The sequence below is a fragment of the Oncorhynchus mykiss genome, chromosome 24 (genome assembly GCF_057628025.1).
Source record: "Oncorhynchus mykiss isolate SJ-2025 chromosome 24, ASM5762802v1, whole genome shotgun sequence".
Classification (NCBI taxonomy): domain Eukaryota; kingdom Metazoa; phylum Chordata; class Actinopteri; order Salmoniformes; family Salmonidae; genus Oncorhynchus; species Oncorhynchus mykiss.
The window spans coordinates 19,341,299-19,357,881 of NC_143045.1; the positions used below are offsets into that span (position 1 = coordinate 19,341,299).

General features: G+C 45.0%; 1 protein-coding gene across 2 annotated transcripts in view; it reads left to right on the forward strand.

Annotated features, from left to right (window-relative positions):
- pitpnm3 (PITPNM family member 3) overlaps window positions 1–16,583 on the forward strand; it is a 128,362-nt gene that overhangs the window by 97,099 nt on the left and 14,680 nt on the right. For both annotated transcript variants that reach the window (XM_090218613.1, XM_090218614.1), the window contains exons 12-13: window positions 2,149–2,297; window positions 7,036–7,152. In XM_090218613.1, the coding sequence (XP_090074739.1) occupies window positions 2,149–2,297; window positions 7,036–7,152 (266 nt within the window). The remainder of the gene's footprint in view (window positions 1–2,148; window positions 2,298–7,035; window positions 7,153–16,583) is intronic.

The following is a 16,583-nucleotide window of genomic DNA, read 5'->3' on the forward strand; positions in this document are numbered from 1 at the left end:
AGCAGAGAGAAGGGGCAAAAGAGAGAGAGAGGACAAGATAGAGAAAGAAAGAAAGACAGTGATATGAAAAGAGAGAGAGAGAAAGAAGCACAGAGAGAGAGAAATAAGCACACAGAGAGAGAAATAAGCACAGAGAGAGAGAGAAAGAAGCACAGAAAGAAGCACAGAGAGAGAGAAAGAAGCACAGAGAGAAAGAAAAAGAAGCAGAGAGAGAGAGAAAGAAGCATAGAGAGAAAGAAGCAGAGAGAAAGAAAGAAGCAGAGAGAGAAAGAAGCACAGAGAGAGAGGAAGAAGCACAGATAGGGAGAGAAAGAAGCAGAGAGAGAGAGAAATAAGCAGAGAGAGAGAGAAAGAAGCATAGAGAGAAAGAAGCACAGAGAGAGAGAAAGAAGCAGAGAGAGAAAGAAGCACAGAGAGAGAGGAAGAAGCACAGATAGGGAGAGAAAGAAGCAGAGAGAGAGAAAGAAGCAGAGAGAGAGAGAAAGAAGCATAGAGAGAAAGAAGCACAGAGAGAGAAAGAAAGAAGCAGAGAGGGTAAGAAGCAGAGAGAGAAAGAAAGAATCAGAGAGAGAGAAAGAAACATAGAGCGAGAGAGAAATAAGCATAAAGAGAGAGAAAGAAGCACAGAGAGAAAGAAGCACAGAGAGAGAGAAAGAAGCACAGAGAGGGAGAAAGAAAGAAGCAGAGAGAGAAAGAAGCACACACAGAGAGAAAGAAAGAAGCAGAGAGAGAGAAAGAAGCAGAGAGAGAGAGAAAGAAGCAGAGAGAGTGAAAGAAGCACAGAGAGAGAGAAAGAAAGAAGCAGAGAGAGAGAAAGAAGCAGAGAGAGAGAGAAAGAAGCAGAGAGAGAGAGAAAGAAGCATAGAGGGAGAAAGAAGCATAGAGAGAGAGAAAGAAGCATAGAGAGAGAAAGAAGCATAGAGAAAGAAGCATAGAGAGAAAGAAGCATAGAGAGAGAGAGAGAAAGAAGCATAGAGAGAGAAAGAACCAGAGAGAGAGAGAGAAAGAAGCATAGAGAGAGAAAGAAGCAGAGAGAGAGAGAGAGAAATAAGCATAGAGAGAAAGAAGCAGAGAGAGAGAAAGAAGCATATAGAGAGAGAGAAAGAAGCATAGAGAGAGAAAGAAGCACAGAGAAAGAGAAAGAAGCATAGAGAGAGAGAGAAAGAAGCATAGAGAGAGAGAGAGAGAGAGAAAGAAGCATAGAGAGAGAAAGAAGCATAGAGAGAGAGAGAGAAGCATAGAGAGAGAAAGAGAAAGAAGCAGAGAGAGAGAGAAAGAAGCAGAGAGAGAGAAAGAAGCATAGAGAGAGAGAGAGAAAGAAGCATAGAGAGAGAAAGAAGCACAGAGAAAGAGAAAGAAGCATAGAGAGAGAGCGAGAGAGAGAAGCATAGAGAGAGAAAGAGAAAGAAGCACAGCGAGAGAGAAAGAAGCAGAGAGAGAGAAAGAAGCATAGAGAGAGAAAGAAGAATAGAGAGAGAAAGAAGAATAGAGAGAGAGAGAGAGAGAAAGACACATAGAGAGAGAGATAAAGAAGCATAGAGAGAGAAAGAAGCACAGCGAAAGAGAAAGAAGCATAGAGAGAAAGAAGCATAGAGAGAAAGACGCATAGAGAGAGAGAAAGAAGCATAGAGAGAGGAAGAAGCATAGAGAGAGAGAAAGAAGCATAGAGAGAGAGAAAGAAGCATAGAGAGAGAGAGAAAGAAGCATAGAGAGAGAAAGAAGCATAGAGAGAGAGAGAGAGAAAGAAGCATAGAGAGAGAAAGAAGCACAGAGAGAGAAAGAGAAAGAAGCATAGAGAGAAAGAGAGACAGGTGGAGACTGCTCATTAGCGATCAGAGGTAAAGGGCACATTGGGGCTACGCTCTATACATTATTTAATCAGTTATCTATGGTGGGCACATATAGCCAGACTCAGGAGATCCAACTGCGTCTCTCCAGATTAACCTACTTCTATTGCTAATACTGTTGTGCCTAAAATACCAGATGAATAATACCATTAGTATCCACAAATCACTTCAAATAACTCCAAGAAATCCTTATTATCTTGATATTCCTATGTTCATTCTCTCCCTTCTGTGTGTTTCTCTCTCTCTCTCTGTGTGTGTGTGCGTTCGTGTGTGTGTTTGTGCGCATGCGTATGTGCCTCAGTTTCCAGTAGCTGGTGGGGCTCTAAGAGGTTGGACTATGCTCTGTACTGTCCAGACGTGTTGACCTCCTTCCCCACAGTGGCACTGCCTCATCTCTTCCATGCCTCCTACTGGGAGTCCACTGATGTTGCTGCGTTTCTGCTCCGACAGGTAACACCCACCCCTCCATATGTATATGTGTGTGTTTGTGGTTCTTGTGACTATTGAGCCTAGAATTCAGATACTGTATACCAACAGTCATTATTTGTGCTGTGGATTGTGGCTGTGCGTGCCTGCATGCATACGTGTGTGTGAGGGTGTGTGTGTGTATTATGTGTATGTCGGAGGTGTGTGTGGATCTACTCGTGATATCTTCAGACACCGGCAGAGTGAATAAAACCAGCCGGCGTGTCGTGTCCAGTTGAAACCCATTCTGACCAGTGACAGCCTTTTACCATTGTCATTCGAGAGCAATGAGATACACTACATGACTAAAAGTATGTGGACACCTGCTCGTCGAGAATCTCACTCCAAAATCATGGGCATTAATATGGAGTTGGTCCTCTGTTTGCTAATATATCAGCCACTCTTCTGGGAAGGCTTTCCACTAGATGTTGGAACATTGCTGCAGAGACTTGCTTCCCATTCAGCCACAAGAGCATTAGTGAGGTCGTCCATTCGCCCAATAATGTTGGGCGATTAGGCCTGACTCGTAGTTGCCGTTCCAATTCATCCCAAAGGCTTTGGATGGGGTTGAGGTCAGAGCTCTGTGCAAGCCAGCCAAGTTCTTCCACACCGATCTCGACAAACCATTTCTGTATGGACCTCGCTTTGTGCACGGGCCGACATCATAATGAAACAGGAAAGGGCCTTCCCCAAACTGTTGCCACAAATTTGGAAGCACAGAATCATATAAAATGTAATTGTATGCTATAGCATTAACATTTCCCTTCACTGGAACTAAGGGGTTTGAAAAACAGCCCCAGGCCATTATTCATCCACCAAACTTTACAGTTGGCACTATGCATTGGGGCTGGTAGCGTTCTCCTGGCATCTGCTAAACCCAGATTCGTCTGTCAGACTGCCACTCCAGAGAACACATTTCCACTGCTCCAGAGACAATGGCGGCGACCATTAAACCACTCCAGCCAATGCTTGTCATGGAAATCCATTTCATGAAGCTCCTGATCGAACAGTTCTTGTGCTGACGTTGCTTCCAGAGGTAGTTTGGAACTCGGTAGTGAGTGTTGCGAACAAGGACAGACAATTTAACGTGCTACGAGCTTCAGCAATTGGCGGTCCCATTCTGTGAGCTTGTGTGGCCTACCAATTCACAGCTGAGCCGTACTTACAATTGACCGGAGCAGCTCTAGCAGGGCAGAAAATTGATGAACTGACTTGTTGGAAAAGTGGCATCCTATGATGGTGCCACTTTGAAAGCCACTGAGCTCTTCAGGAAGGCCGTTCTACTATCAAATCAAATCAAATGTTATTTGCAACATGCTTACTTACTTACGCACTTAACCAACAATGCAGTTCAAGAAATAGAGTTAAACTTAAGTAAAACATTTAATAAAAAGAAACATTGATACCAAGTCAATGTGCAGGGGTACAGGTTAGCTGAGGTAATTTGTGCATGTAGGTAGGGGTAAAATTACTAGGCCTAAACAGTGACATGTAGGTAGGGGTAAAGTGACTATGCATAAACAGTGAGTAACAGCAGTGTAAAAACATGGGGGGGGGGGGGGGGGGGGGGGGCCATTTGATTAATTGTTCAGTCTTATGGCTTGGGGGTAGAAGCTGTTAAGGAGCCTTTTGGACCTAGACTTGGCGCTCTGGTACTGCTTGCCGTGCGGTAGCAGAGAGAACAGTCTATGACTTGGGTGACTGGAGTCTTTGATGATTTTTTGGGCCTTCCTCTGACACCTCCTAGTATATAGGTCCTGGATGGCAGGAAGCTTGGCCCCAGTGACGTACTGGGCCGTACGCACTATCCTCTGTAGCGCTTACGGTCGGATGCCGAGCAGTTGCCATACCTGGTGGTGATGCATCCGGTCAGGATGCTCTCAATGGTGCAGCTGTAGAACATTTTGAGGATCTTGGGACCCATGTCAAATCTTTTCAGTCTCCTGAGGGGGAATTGTGGGCACTATGGTGTTGAACGCTGAGTTGTAGTCAATGAACAGCATTCTCACATAGGTGTTCCTTTTGTCCAGGTGGGAAAGGTCAGATATTCTTTTATGGTGATTGCATGGTTGTGTGCTCGATTTTTTACACCTGTCAGCAACCGGTGTGGCTGAAATAGCTGACTCCACTAATTTGAAGGGGTGTCCACCTACTTTAAGGAGAAGAGACCAGAGCAGCATCCAATACAGTAAGGGGTTGTTTCTCAAATTGCACACTATTCCCTATATAGTGCACTACCTTTGACCAGGATCCATAGGGCTCTGGCTAAAAGTTGTGCTCGATATAGGGAATAAGGTGCTATTTGGAAAGTGCACCATGGTGTTGGCTGCTGCTGCAGTACCTCAATATTTTGTGTGGGAGAGTGACGTGAGGGAAATCAGAGAGTACACAGGAAATGAGAAGTATTATGTATCTCTGCCGTTTCAGCTCTAATCGATATCCTATCATGGAAATGGATACGGACCTTATGATTCGCTCAAGCTTACTGCCCTTTTCATTTATTTACTGTACTTAACTGCTGGTTTAGTGAAATCAATGACCTATTCTTACATAATTGCTGTGTAATAAGAGTTTGAATCTTAAACTGGGATCTCGTTAATACAGTCATGGAGTAGAGCTCCTTCTCTCACTGTGACCTGTCCTTTCCTCTACTCTCCTCTTTGGAAACACATCATTAGCCCTGCTGTTTCATTAGCCTGGCTACACGTTGATTAGGCTAAAGATAGACAGGTTTTTCTTCTCAACTTCTGAGATGAAATGTACAGTACCTTGCGAAAGTATTCGGCCCCCTTGAACTTTGCGACCTTTTGCCACATTTCAGGCTTCAAACATAAAGATATAAAACTGTATTTTTTTGTGAAGAATCAACAACAAGTGGGACACAATCATGAAGTGGAACGACATTTATTGGATATTTCAAACTTTTTTAACAAATCAAAAACTGAAAAATTGGTAGTGCAAAATTATTCAGCCCCCTTAAGTTAATACTTTGTAGCGCCACCTTTTGCTGCGATTACAGCTGTAAGTCGCTTGGGGTATGTCTCTATCAGTTTTGCACATCGAGAGACTGACATTTTTTCCCATTCCTCCTTGCAAAACAGCTCGAGCTCAGTGAGGTTGGATGGAGAGCATTTGTGAACAACAGTTTTCCATTCTTTCCACAGATTCTCGATTGGATTCAGGTCTGGACTTTGACTTGGCCATTCTAACACCTGGATATGTTTATTTTTGAACCATTCCATTGTAGATTTTGCTTTATGTTTTGGATCATTGTCTTGTTGGAAGACAAATCTCCGTCCCAGTCTCAGGTCTTTTGCAGACTCCATCAGGTTTTCTTCCAGAATGGTCCTGTATTTGGCTCCATCCATCTTCCCATCAATTTTAACCATCTTCCCTGTCCCTGCTGAAGAAAAGCAGGCCCAAACCATGATGCTGCCACCACCATGTTTGACAGTGGGGATGGTGTGTTCAGCTGTGTTGCTTTTACGCCAAACATAACGTTTTGCATTGTTGCCAAAAAGTTCAATTTTGGTTTCATCTGACCAGAGCACCTTCTTCCACATGTTTGGTGTGTCTCCCAGGTGGCTTGTGGCAAACTTTAAACGACACTTTTTATGGATAAGAAATTACTTTCTTCTTGCCACTCTTCCATAAAGGCCAGATTTGTGCAATATACAACTGATTGTTGTCCTATGGACAGAGTCTCCCACCTCAGCTGTAGATCTCTGCAGTTCATCCAGAGTGATCATGGGCCTCTTGGCTGCATCTCTGATCAGTCTTCTCCTTGTATGAGCTGAAAGTTTAGAGGGACGGCCAGGTCTTGGTAGATTTGCAGTGGTCTGATACTCCTTCCATTTCAATATTATCGCTTGCACAGTGCTCCTTGGGATGTTTAAAGCTTGGGAAATCTTTTTGTATCCAAATCCGGCTTTAAACTTCTTCACAACAGTATCTCGGACCTGCCTGGTGTGTTCCTTGTTCATCATGATGCTCTCTGCGCTTTTAACGGACCTCTGAGACTATCACAGTGCAGGTGCATTTATACGAAGACTTGATTACACACAGGTGGATTGTATTTATCATCATTAGTCATTTAGGTCAACATTGGATCATTCAGAGATCATCACTGAACTTCTGGAGAGAGTTTGCTGCACTGAAAGTAAAGGGGCTGAATAATTTTGCACGCCCAATTTTTCAGTTTTTGATTTGTTAAAAAAGTTTGAAATATCTAATAAATGTCGTTCCACTTCATGATTGTGTCCCACTTGTTGTTAATTCTTCACACAAAAATACAGTTTTATATCTTTATGTTTGAAGGCTGAAATGTGGCAAAAGGTCGCAAAGTTCAAGGGGGCCGAATACTTTCGCAAGGCACTGTACATAGAGTCCACTCCATAGCGGATCATCCTCTAGCTATCCTGTTAATAAACCTCAATCTTCCTCTTGACAAATGAGCTCCAGTTAGCATCTGTGACTGTGTACACCTCAAGATAATGACAGTCCTAGTTTTATTCTCTCTAAAGTGTGTTTGAGCACCAGAGGATGAGTATTCCATATAATTGTTTTGTCTGTAGGTCGTGTGACACTCCACTGATAAATGTGCATCCGGTGCCTAAATGTAGACTAGGGATTCTGTTTGAGAAGTGCCGTCATACCGAGTGGACTAAGCCGGCGGTGGATTAATGGACTGTGTGCGTGCGTGCTTGTGTGTGTGTTCATGTAGCTCATACGATGCGACAGTGTGAAGGCCCAGGAAGCTGACAGCAAGGACTCAGCCCCCTTCTCTCCATCCAGCCCACGGGAGAAGTGGCTTCGCAGGAGGACGCATGTCAAACTGAGGGTGAGGAAACCAGCATGACTTATTAATGGAAGATAAAGGACAGTTCAGTAGGAAGCGTCAATATTAGCCCCACACTGTTGATTCTATGGCTATGTCCGAAATGGCACCCTATTCCCTTTATAGTGCACTACTTTTGACCAGGGCTCTGGATAAAAGAAGTGCGCTATATAGAGAATAGGGTCCCATTTGGGGCAGATTTGGGATTACTGTGTGTATTGTAGAAAGAAGCTATTTGTAGTACGTTCAATCGCTTTATGCGGAAATTCCAATAAATATTGAATCATCTTTAGTTCAAACATTTTATAATTGTATCTCAGTCAGAGACAAAGCGATAAGAACGTGTGCGCACACACAGGCACGCATGCACACACACACACTTATGCACACACTTTTACCGTCAGCTTCACACATCTTGTCACGATCGTCGTCAAGGAAATGACTGGACCAAGGTGCTCCACCTCTGGCTCCCCCCACTTTGGTGGCACCTCTGGTGCGGGGGACCCTCGTCGCAGGCCCCGGACTGGGGACCCTCGTTGTAGGCCCTGGACTGGGGACCCTCGTTGTAGGCCCTGAACTGGGGTCCCTTGTTATAGGCCCCGGACTGGGGACCCTCGTTGCAGGCCCCGGACTGGGGACCCTCGTTGCAGGCCCCGGACTGGGGACCCTCGTTGCAGGCCCCGGACTGGGGACCCTCGTTGTAGGCCCCGGACTGGGGACCCTCGCTGCAGGCCCCGGACTGGGAACCCTCGCTGCAGGCCCCGGACTGGGGACCGTCGCTGGAGGCCCCGTACTGGGGACCGTCGCTAGAGGCTCAGGACTGGAGACTGTCGCTGGAGGCTCCGGACTGGTAACCATCGCTGCAGGCTCAGGACAGGGGACCGTCGCTGCAGGCTCCGGACAGGGGACCGTCGCTGCAGGCTCCGGACAGGGGACCGTCGCTGCAGGCTCCGGACAGGGGACCGTCGCTGGAGGCTCCGGACCGCGGATCAACGCTGGAGGCTTCGTACCATGGATCCTCACTGCAGGCTCCGGGCCATGGATCATCACTGGAGGCTCCGTGCCGTGGATCATCACTGGAGGCTTTGTGCCATGGATCATCACTGGAGGCTTCATGGCATGGATCATCACTGGAGGCTTCGGGCCATGGATCATCACTGGAGGCTTCGGGCCATGGATCATCACTGGAGGCTTTGGGCCATGGATCATCACTGGAGGCTTCGAACATGGGGCCGGAACAGGTCTCACCGGACTGAGGAGATGTACTGGAAGCCTGGTGCGTGGAACTGCCACAGGGCTTACCAGGCTGGGGAGACATACTGGAGGCCCGGTACGTGGAACCGGAACAGGTCTCACCGGACTGGGGAGATGCCCTGGAAGCCTGGTGCATGGAGCAGGCACCGGATACACTGGGCCGTGGAGGCGCACTGGAGGTCTCAAGCGTAGAGCTGGCACAACCCGTCCTGGCTGGATGGTTACTTTCGCCCGGCAAATGCGGGGCGCTAGCACAGGACGCACTGGGCTGTGCAGACGCACCGGAGACACAGTGCGCTGAGCCGGCACAGGGCCGAAGAGACGCACTGGAGGCCAGGAGCGCTGAGCCGGGCACCATCCGTCCTGGCTGGATGCCCACTTTAGCCCGGCCAATGCGAGGAGTTGGAACATAGCGCACCGGGCTATGACTGCGCACTGGAGACATGGTGCGCATCACCGCATAACACAGTGCCTGACCAGTACCACACTCCCTACTGTGAGCACGGGGAGTTAGCCCCGCCAACCTCCCCGTGTGCCCCTCCAAAAATGTTTTGGGGAGTGGCCTCCCGGTCTTTCTTGCCAGCCGTGACCCTGTGTAACGCTGGGCCCCTTTACTAGCTGCTTCCACCTTCCTCGCTGCTTCCACCTGCTTCCATGGCAGGCGATCCTTTCCAGCCAGGATCCCCTTCCTTCCAGAATGTCCTCCCATGTCCACTCTGTCTGCTCCTCCCGGCCACCCCGCTTGGTCCGTTTGTGGTGGGTTGTTCTGTCACGATCGTCATCAAGGAAATGACCGGACCAAGGTGCAAAGTTGTAAGCGTACATTATTTTATTTTAAATGTCGCCAACAAATAAAACAATAAAATGAACGTGAAGCTCTGTAAGGCTATACATGCCACTAACAAAGACAACAACCCACAAATGAGAAAAGGAAAAAAGGCTGCCTAAGTATGATTCCCAATCAGAGACAACGATAGACAGCTGTCCCTGATTGAGAATCATACCCGGCCAAAAACAAAGAACCAGAAAGCATAGACTTTCACACCCGAGTCACACCCTGACCAAACAAGAATAAAGAATAAAAGGATCTCTACGGTCAGGGCGTGACACATCTTTTCGCAGCTTTCATAATTTTTGCCTCAACAGCCTTGGTCTGCTATAGATTAACATTAAAGTACACAGACACTAAATGGGCAATTTATTTGCCATTGTTGCTTCTGTGTCTGTGTGTGGGTTGAGACTTGAATGTTGTGTGTTTCATCTTCGATCATTGATGCTAGCACAACAAAACAATTACCTGATGCTCCAGCATAAAATACAACAAGACTACTGCCAGGCTGAAAGGTCAGCCCAGTCTATTTCTGGGATATCAGTATATTCAAAGCAAATAATTCAATAACAATGGGCTTTTGTCCTGTTATATTATGTACTGCGTGGCCCACTGGAACCTATCTCCAGTATATTTAAGGAAACTAGACATAGGATTCATTGGACTGTGTCTTACATGCTCTGCTCCAGCCTCCAAGCCTGTGATCTGTCTCTTGTCTAAGTGGTAGAGGAGCAACAGCTGGAGGAGGAGCAGCTTGGAGAACTTGACCACTTAAACTTCCGGCGCCGACAGAGATGGCCGCCTCGCTTTGCGTTCCTAGGAAACTATGCAGTATTTTGTTTTTTTTTGTGTTATTTCTTACATTGTTACCCCAGGTAATCTTAGGTTTTATTACATACAGTCGGGAGGAACTATTGGATATAAGAGCAACGTCAACTCACCAACATTACGACCAGGAATACCACTTTCCCGAAGCGGATCCTCTGTTTTGCCCACCACCCAGGACAATGCATCGGATCCCAGCCGGCGAACCAAAACAACTACGCCGTAAAAGGGGCAGACGAAGCGGTCTTCTGGTCAGGCTCCGGAGACGGGCACATCGCACACCGCTCCCGAGTATACTACTTGCCAATGTGCAGTCTCTTGACAACAAGATAGATGAAATCCGAGCAAGGGTAGCATTCCAGAGAGACATAAGAGACTGTAACGTTCTTTGCTTCACGGAAGCATGGTTCACTCGAGATATGCTATCGGAGTCGGTACAGCCAGCTGGTTTCTTCACGCATCGCGCCGACAGAAACAAGCATCTTTCTGGTAAGAAGAAGGGCGGGTGGGAATGCCTTATGATTAACGAGACGTGGTGTGATCATAACAACATACAGGAACTCAAGTCCTTCTGTTCACCTGACTTCACCTGAATTCCTCACAAACAAATGCAGACCGCATTATCTACCAAGAGAATTCTCTTCAATTATAATCACAGCTGCATATATTCCCCCCCAAGCAGACACATCAATGGCCCTGAATGAACTTCATTTGACTCTATGTAAACTGGAAACCACATATCCTGAGGCAGCATTCATTGTAGCTGGGGATTTTAACAAGGCTAATCTGAGAACAAGACTCCCTAAATTCTATCAGCATATCGATTGTGCAACCAGGGCTGGTAAAACCCTGGATCATTGTTATTCTAACTTCTGCGACGCATATAAGGCCCTCCCCCGCTCTCCTTTTGGAAAAGCTGACCACGACTCCATTTTGTTGCTTCCAGCCTATAGACAGAAACTAAAACAGGAAGCTCCCGCGCTCAGGTCTGTTCAACGCTGGTCCGACCAATCTGATTCCACGCTTCAAGATTGCTTCGTTGACGTGGACTGGGATATGTTCCGCATTACGTCAAACAACAACATTGACGAATACGCTGATTCGGCGAGCAAGTTTATTAGCAAGTGCATCGGTGATGTTGTACCCACAGCGTTTATTAAAACATTCCCGAACCAGAAACCGTGGATTGATGGCAGCATTCGCGCAAAACTGAAAGCGCGAACTACTGCTTTTAATCAGGGCAAGGTGACCGGAAACATGACCGAATACAAACAGTGTAGGTATTCCCTCCACAAGGCAATCAAACAAGCTAAGTGTCAGTATAGAGACAAAGTAGAGTCGCAATACAACAGCTCAGACACAAGAGGTATGTGGCAGGGTCTACAGTCAATCACGGATTACAAAAAGAAAACCAGCCTCGTCACGGACCAGGATGTCTTGCTCCCAGACAGACTAAACAACTTCTTTGCTCACTTTGAGAACAATACAGTGCCACTGACACGGCCCGCTACCAAAACCTGCGGACTCTCCTTCACTGCAGCCGATGTGAGTAAAACATTTAAACGTGTTAACCCTCGCAAGGCTGCAGGCCCAGGCTGCATCCCCAGCCGCGTCCTCAGAGCATGCGCAGACCAGCTGGCTGGTGTGTTTACGGACATATTCAATCAATCCTTATCCCAGTCTGCTGTTCCCACATGCTTCAAGAGGGCCACCATTGTTCCTGTTCCTAAGAAAGCTAAAGTAACTGAGCTAAACAACTACCGCCCCGTAGCACTCACTTCCGTCATCATGATGTGCTTTGAGAGACTAGTCAAGGACCATATAACCTCCACCCTACCTGACACCCTAGACCCACTCCAATTTGCTTACCGCCCCAATAGCTCCACAGACGACGCAATCGCAACCACACTGCACACTGCCCTAACCCATCTGGACAAGAAGAATACCTATGTGAGAATGCTGTTCATCGACTACAGCTCAGCATCTAACACCATAGTACCCTCCAAACTTCATCAAGCTCGAGACCATGGGCCCTGTGCAACTGGGTACTGGACTTCCTGACGGGCCGCCCGCAGGTGATGAGGGTAGGTAACAGCATCTCCACCCAGTTGATCTTCAACACTGGGGCCCCACAAGGGTGTGTTCTGAGCTCCCTGTTCACTCGCGAATGCATTGCCATGCACGCCTCCAACTCAATCATCAAGTTTGCAGAAGACACTAAAGTGGTAGGCTTGATTACCAACAACGACAAGACGGCCTACAGGGAGGAGGTGAGGACCCTCGGAGTGTGGTGTCAGGAAAATAACCTCACAATCAACGTCAACAAAACAAAGGAGATGATCGTGGACTTCAGGAAACAGCAGAGGGAGCACCCCCTATCCACATCGATGGGACAGTAGTGGAGAGGGTAGTACGTTCTCAGCATACACATCGCGGACAAACTGAATTGGTCCACCCACACAGACAGCGTGGTGAAGAAGGCGCAGCAGCGCCTCTTCAACCTCAGGAGGCTGAAGAAATTTGGCTTGTCACCAAAAGCACTCACAAACTTTTACAGATGCACAATCGAGAGCATCCTGTCGGGCTGTATCACCGCCTGGTACGGCAACTGCTCCGCCCACAACCGTAAGGCTTTCCAGAGGGTAGTGAGGTCTGCACAACGCATCCCTGGGGGCAAACTACCTGCCCTCCAGGACACCTACACCACCCGATGTCACAGGAGGACAACAACCACCTGTTCACCCCGTTATCATCCAGAAGGCGAGGTCAGTACAGGTGCATCAAAGCAGGGACCGAGAGACTGAAAAATAGCTTCTATCTCAAAGCCATCAGACTGTTAAACAGCCAACACTAACATTGAGTGGCTGCTGCCAACATACTGACTCAACTCTAGCCACTTTAACAATGTAAAAATTGATGTAAAAATGTATCACTAGCCACTTTAAACAATGCCACTTCAAAAAATGTTTACATACCCTACATTACTCATCTCATATGTATATACACTGTACTCTATACCATCTACTGCATCTTGCCATCTTGATGTAATACATGTATCACTAGCCACTCTAAACAACGGCACTTTTATATGTTTACATACCCTACATTACTCATCTCATATGTACTGTATATACTGTACTCGATACCATCTACTGCATCTTGCCTATGCCATTCTGTACCATCACTCATTCATATATTTTTATGTACATATTCTTTCATTCCTTTACACTGTGTGTATAAGGTAGTTGTTTTGAAATTGTTAGGTTAGATTATTCGTTGGTTATTACTGCATTGTCGGAACTAGAAGCAGAAGCATTTCGCTACACTTGCATTAACATCTGCTAACCATGTGTATGTGACAAATAATTTTGATTTGATTTGGGATTTGAATATGATATATGTTATAGCCGTATTGTTATACAGTCTCCTGGTGTCCTGATAGACTTCATCTGGACACTGCCAGCTCATCCAGGGAATAGTGATACCATTCAGAGGGCCCTACCTGGCATCAGTGACGCTGTGACTTCAGTTCACTATCCTAGTAAGGGGCTCTTTGTCACTGATGGAGTGGGGCCACCGCTGTAAGACAGGGGTCTGCCTCTCCTCTCCATTTCCTCCTCTCAGTGTGTGTCTGAGGGCAAGGTGAACTCACCACTCACCCGGTGTGATAGCAATATGTTCTGCTATTTTCTCATGAGACAGGCATTCATGCAGAGAGATTCAGCAGTGACCTGTAGTAGAGACATGTGGCCACTGTCCAGATATTAGAATCAATCTGGCCTTTCAGCCTATTCACAGACATGCCAGTGTGTAGAAGTCTGTGTGTGTGTGTGTGTGTGTGTGTGTGTGTGTGTGTGTGTGTGTGTGTGTGTGTGTGTGTGTGTGTGTGTGTGTGTGTGTCATGCTGAGATGCCACAGCTTCAGCATGGCTCAGTACTGGCAAAGATTAATTATTGACAAACTTAATCAAAATGCAAATTGTGTTGTGTCTGGAAATGTTTAATTGCTTCATTAGATGACATTAGCTGGGGTCCCACTATTCATGATACAGGGACTACTGTTTTTCCTTTAGATTTTGTAACCAAACAGTCAATTTGGGGCGGCAGGGTAGCCTAGTGGTTAGTGTGTTGGACTAGTAACCGGAAGGTTGCAAGTTCAAATCCCGAGCTGACAAGTTAACCCACTGTTCCTTCATTTAAAATAAGAATTTGTTCTTAACTGACTTGCCTAGTTAAATAAAGGTAAAAATAAATATTTAAAAAATTGCAGGAATTCCAATCACTGTCCTTGGTGCTGTCTCCACTTGTAGCCTAGGCTGTTTGTTTACCATTCATGTGGTAAAGTCAGTAACAGGCCATATAATTGGCGATGGTAGGCTTATCTTATTAAAACATTTGGGCAATGTCCAATTGTCCTTGGCTCGAACATGCGGTGCATTTTCGAAATGTGAATGCAACGTGTGTAGTCGAATATTTCCATGTTGAAGCCAATAAAAAACAACTAGATAGGCTACATGTTTGTTATAACGAAGTCTATTGTAGGGTTACTGTATGTTATAACTAGATCTATTGTAGGGTTACTGTATGTTATAACTAGGTCTATTGTAGGGTTACTGTATTTTATAACTAGGTCTATTGTAGGGTTACTGTATGTTATAACTAGGTTTATTGTAGGGTTACTGTATGTTATAACTAGGTCTATTGTAGGGTTACTGTATGTTTGTTATAACTAGGTCTATTGTAGGGTTACTGTATGTTATAACTAGGTCTATTGTAGGGTTACTGTATGTTATAACTAGGTCTATTGTAGGGTTACTGTATGTTATAACTAGGTTTATTGTAGGGTTACTGTATGTTATAACTAGGTCTATTGTAGGGTTACTGTATGTTATAACTAGGTATATTGTAGGGTTACTGTATGTTATAACTAGGTCTATTATAGGGTTACTGTGTGTTATAACTAGGTCTATTATAGGGTTACTGTATGTTATAACTAGGTCTATTATAGGGTTACTGTATGTTATAACTAGGTCTATTATAGGGTTACTGTATGTTATAACTAGGTCTATTATAGGGTTACTGTGTGTTATAACTAGGTCTATTATAGGGTTACTGTGTGTTATAACTAGGTCTATTATAGGGTTACTGTATGTTATAACTAGGTCTATTATAGGGTTACTGTATGTTATAACTAGGTATATTGTAGGGTTACTGTATGTTATAACTAGGTCTATTATAGGGTTACTGTATGTTATAACTAGGTCTATTATAGGGTTACTGTATGTTATAACTAGGTCTATTATAGGGTTACTGTATGTTATAACTAGGTCTATTATAGGGTTACTGTATGTTATAACTAGGTCTATTGTAGGGTTACTGTATGTTATAACTAGGTCTATTATAGGGTTACTGTATGTTATAACTAGGTCTATTATAGGGTTACTGTATGTTATAACTAGGTCTATTGTAGGGTTACTGTATGTTATAACTAGGTATATTGTAGGGTTACTGTATGTTATAACTAGGTCTATTGTAGGGTTACTGTATGTTATAACTAGGTCTATTGTAGGGTTACTGTATGTTATAACTAGGTCTATTGTAGGGTTACTGTATGTTATAACTAGGTCTATTATAGGGTTACTGTATGTTATAACTAGGTCTATTATAGGGTTACTGTATGTTATAACTAGGTCTATTATAGGGTTACTGTATGTTATAACTATGTCTATTATAGGGTTACTGTGTAGTGTTTAATAAACCATCTTCAATGGATAAGACAAACATCCATGCCTCCTGCCCGAAGAGCCCTTAGGCCCATGTGTGCACACATTGCCCTTTATGCCCATAATACGAGAGATGCGATTTATGATTTCACGCTTATGAGCCAATCCTACACTGAACAAAAATAGAAACACAACATGTAACGTGTTGGTCCCATGTTTCATATCCACAAATGTTCCATATCCACAAAAAGCATATTTTGCTCAAATGTTGTGCACAAATGTCTTTACATCCCTGTTAGTGAACTATTCTGTTTGCCAATTTAATCCATCCACCTGACAGGTGTGGAATATAAAGAAGCTGATTATACAGCATGGTCATTACACAGGTGCACCAACACAACACAATGGCACAGATGTCTCACATTTTGAGGGAGCATGCAATTCGCATGCTGACTGCAGGAATGTTCACCAGAGCTGTTCCCAGATAATGAAATATTAATTTCTCTGCCATAAACTGCCTCCAACGTCATTTTAGAGAATTTGGCATTATGTCCAACCGGCCTCACAATGGGTTTTGGCAATTTGAATGCACAGAGATAACGTCACGAGATCATGAAGACCATTTTTTTTTAGGTATTTGTGACCAACAGTCCCAGTCATGTGAAATCCATAAATTAGACCCTAATTTATTTATTTCATTTGACTGATTTCCTGATAAGAGCTGTAACTCAATAAAACCTTTGGAATTGTTGCATGTTGCGTTTATATTTTTGTTTAGCATATTTAGAAATATTGTTGTTGTTT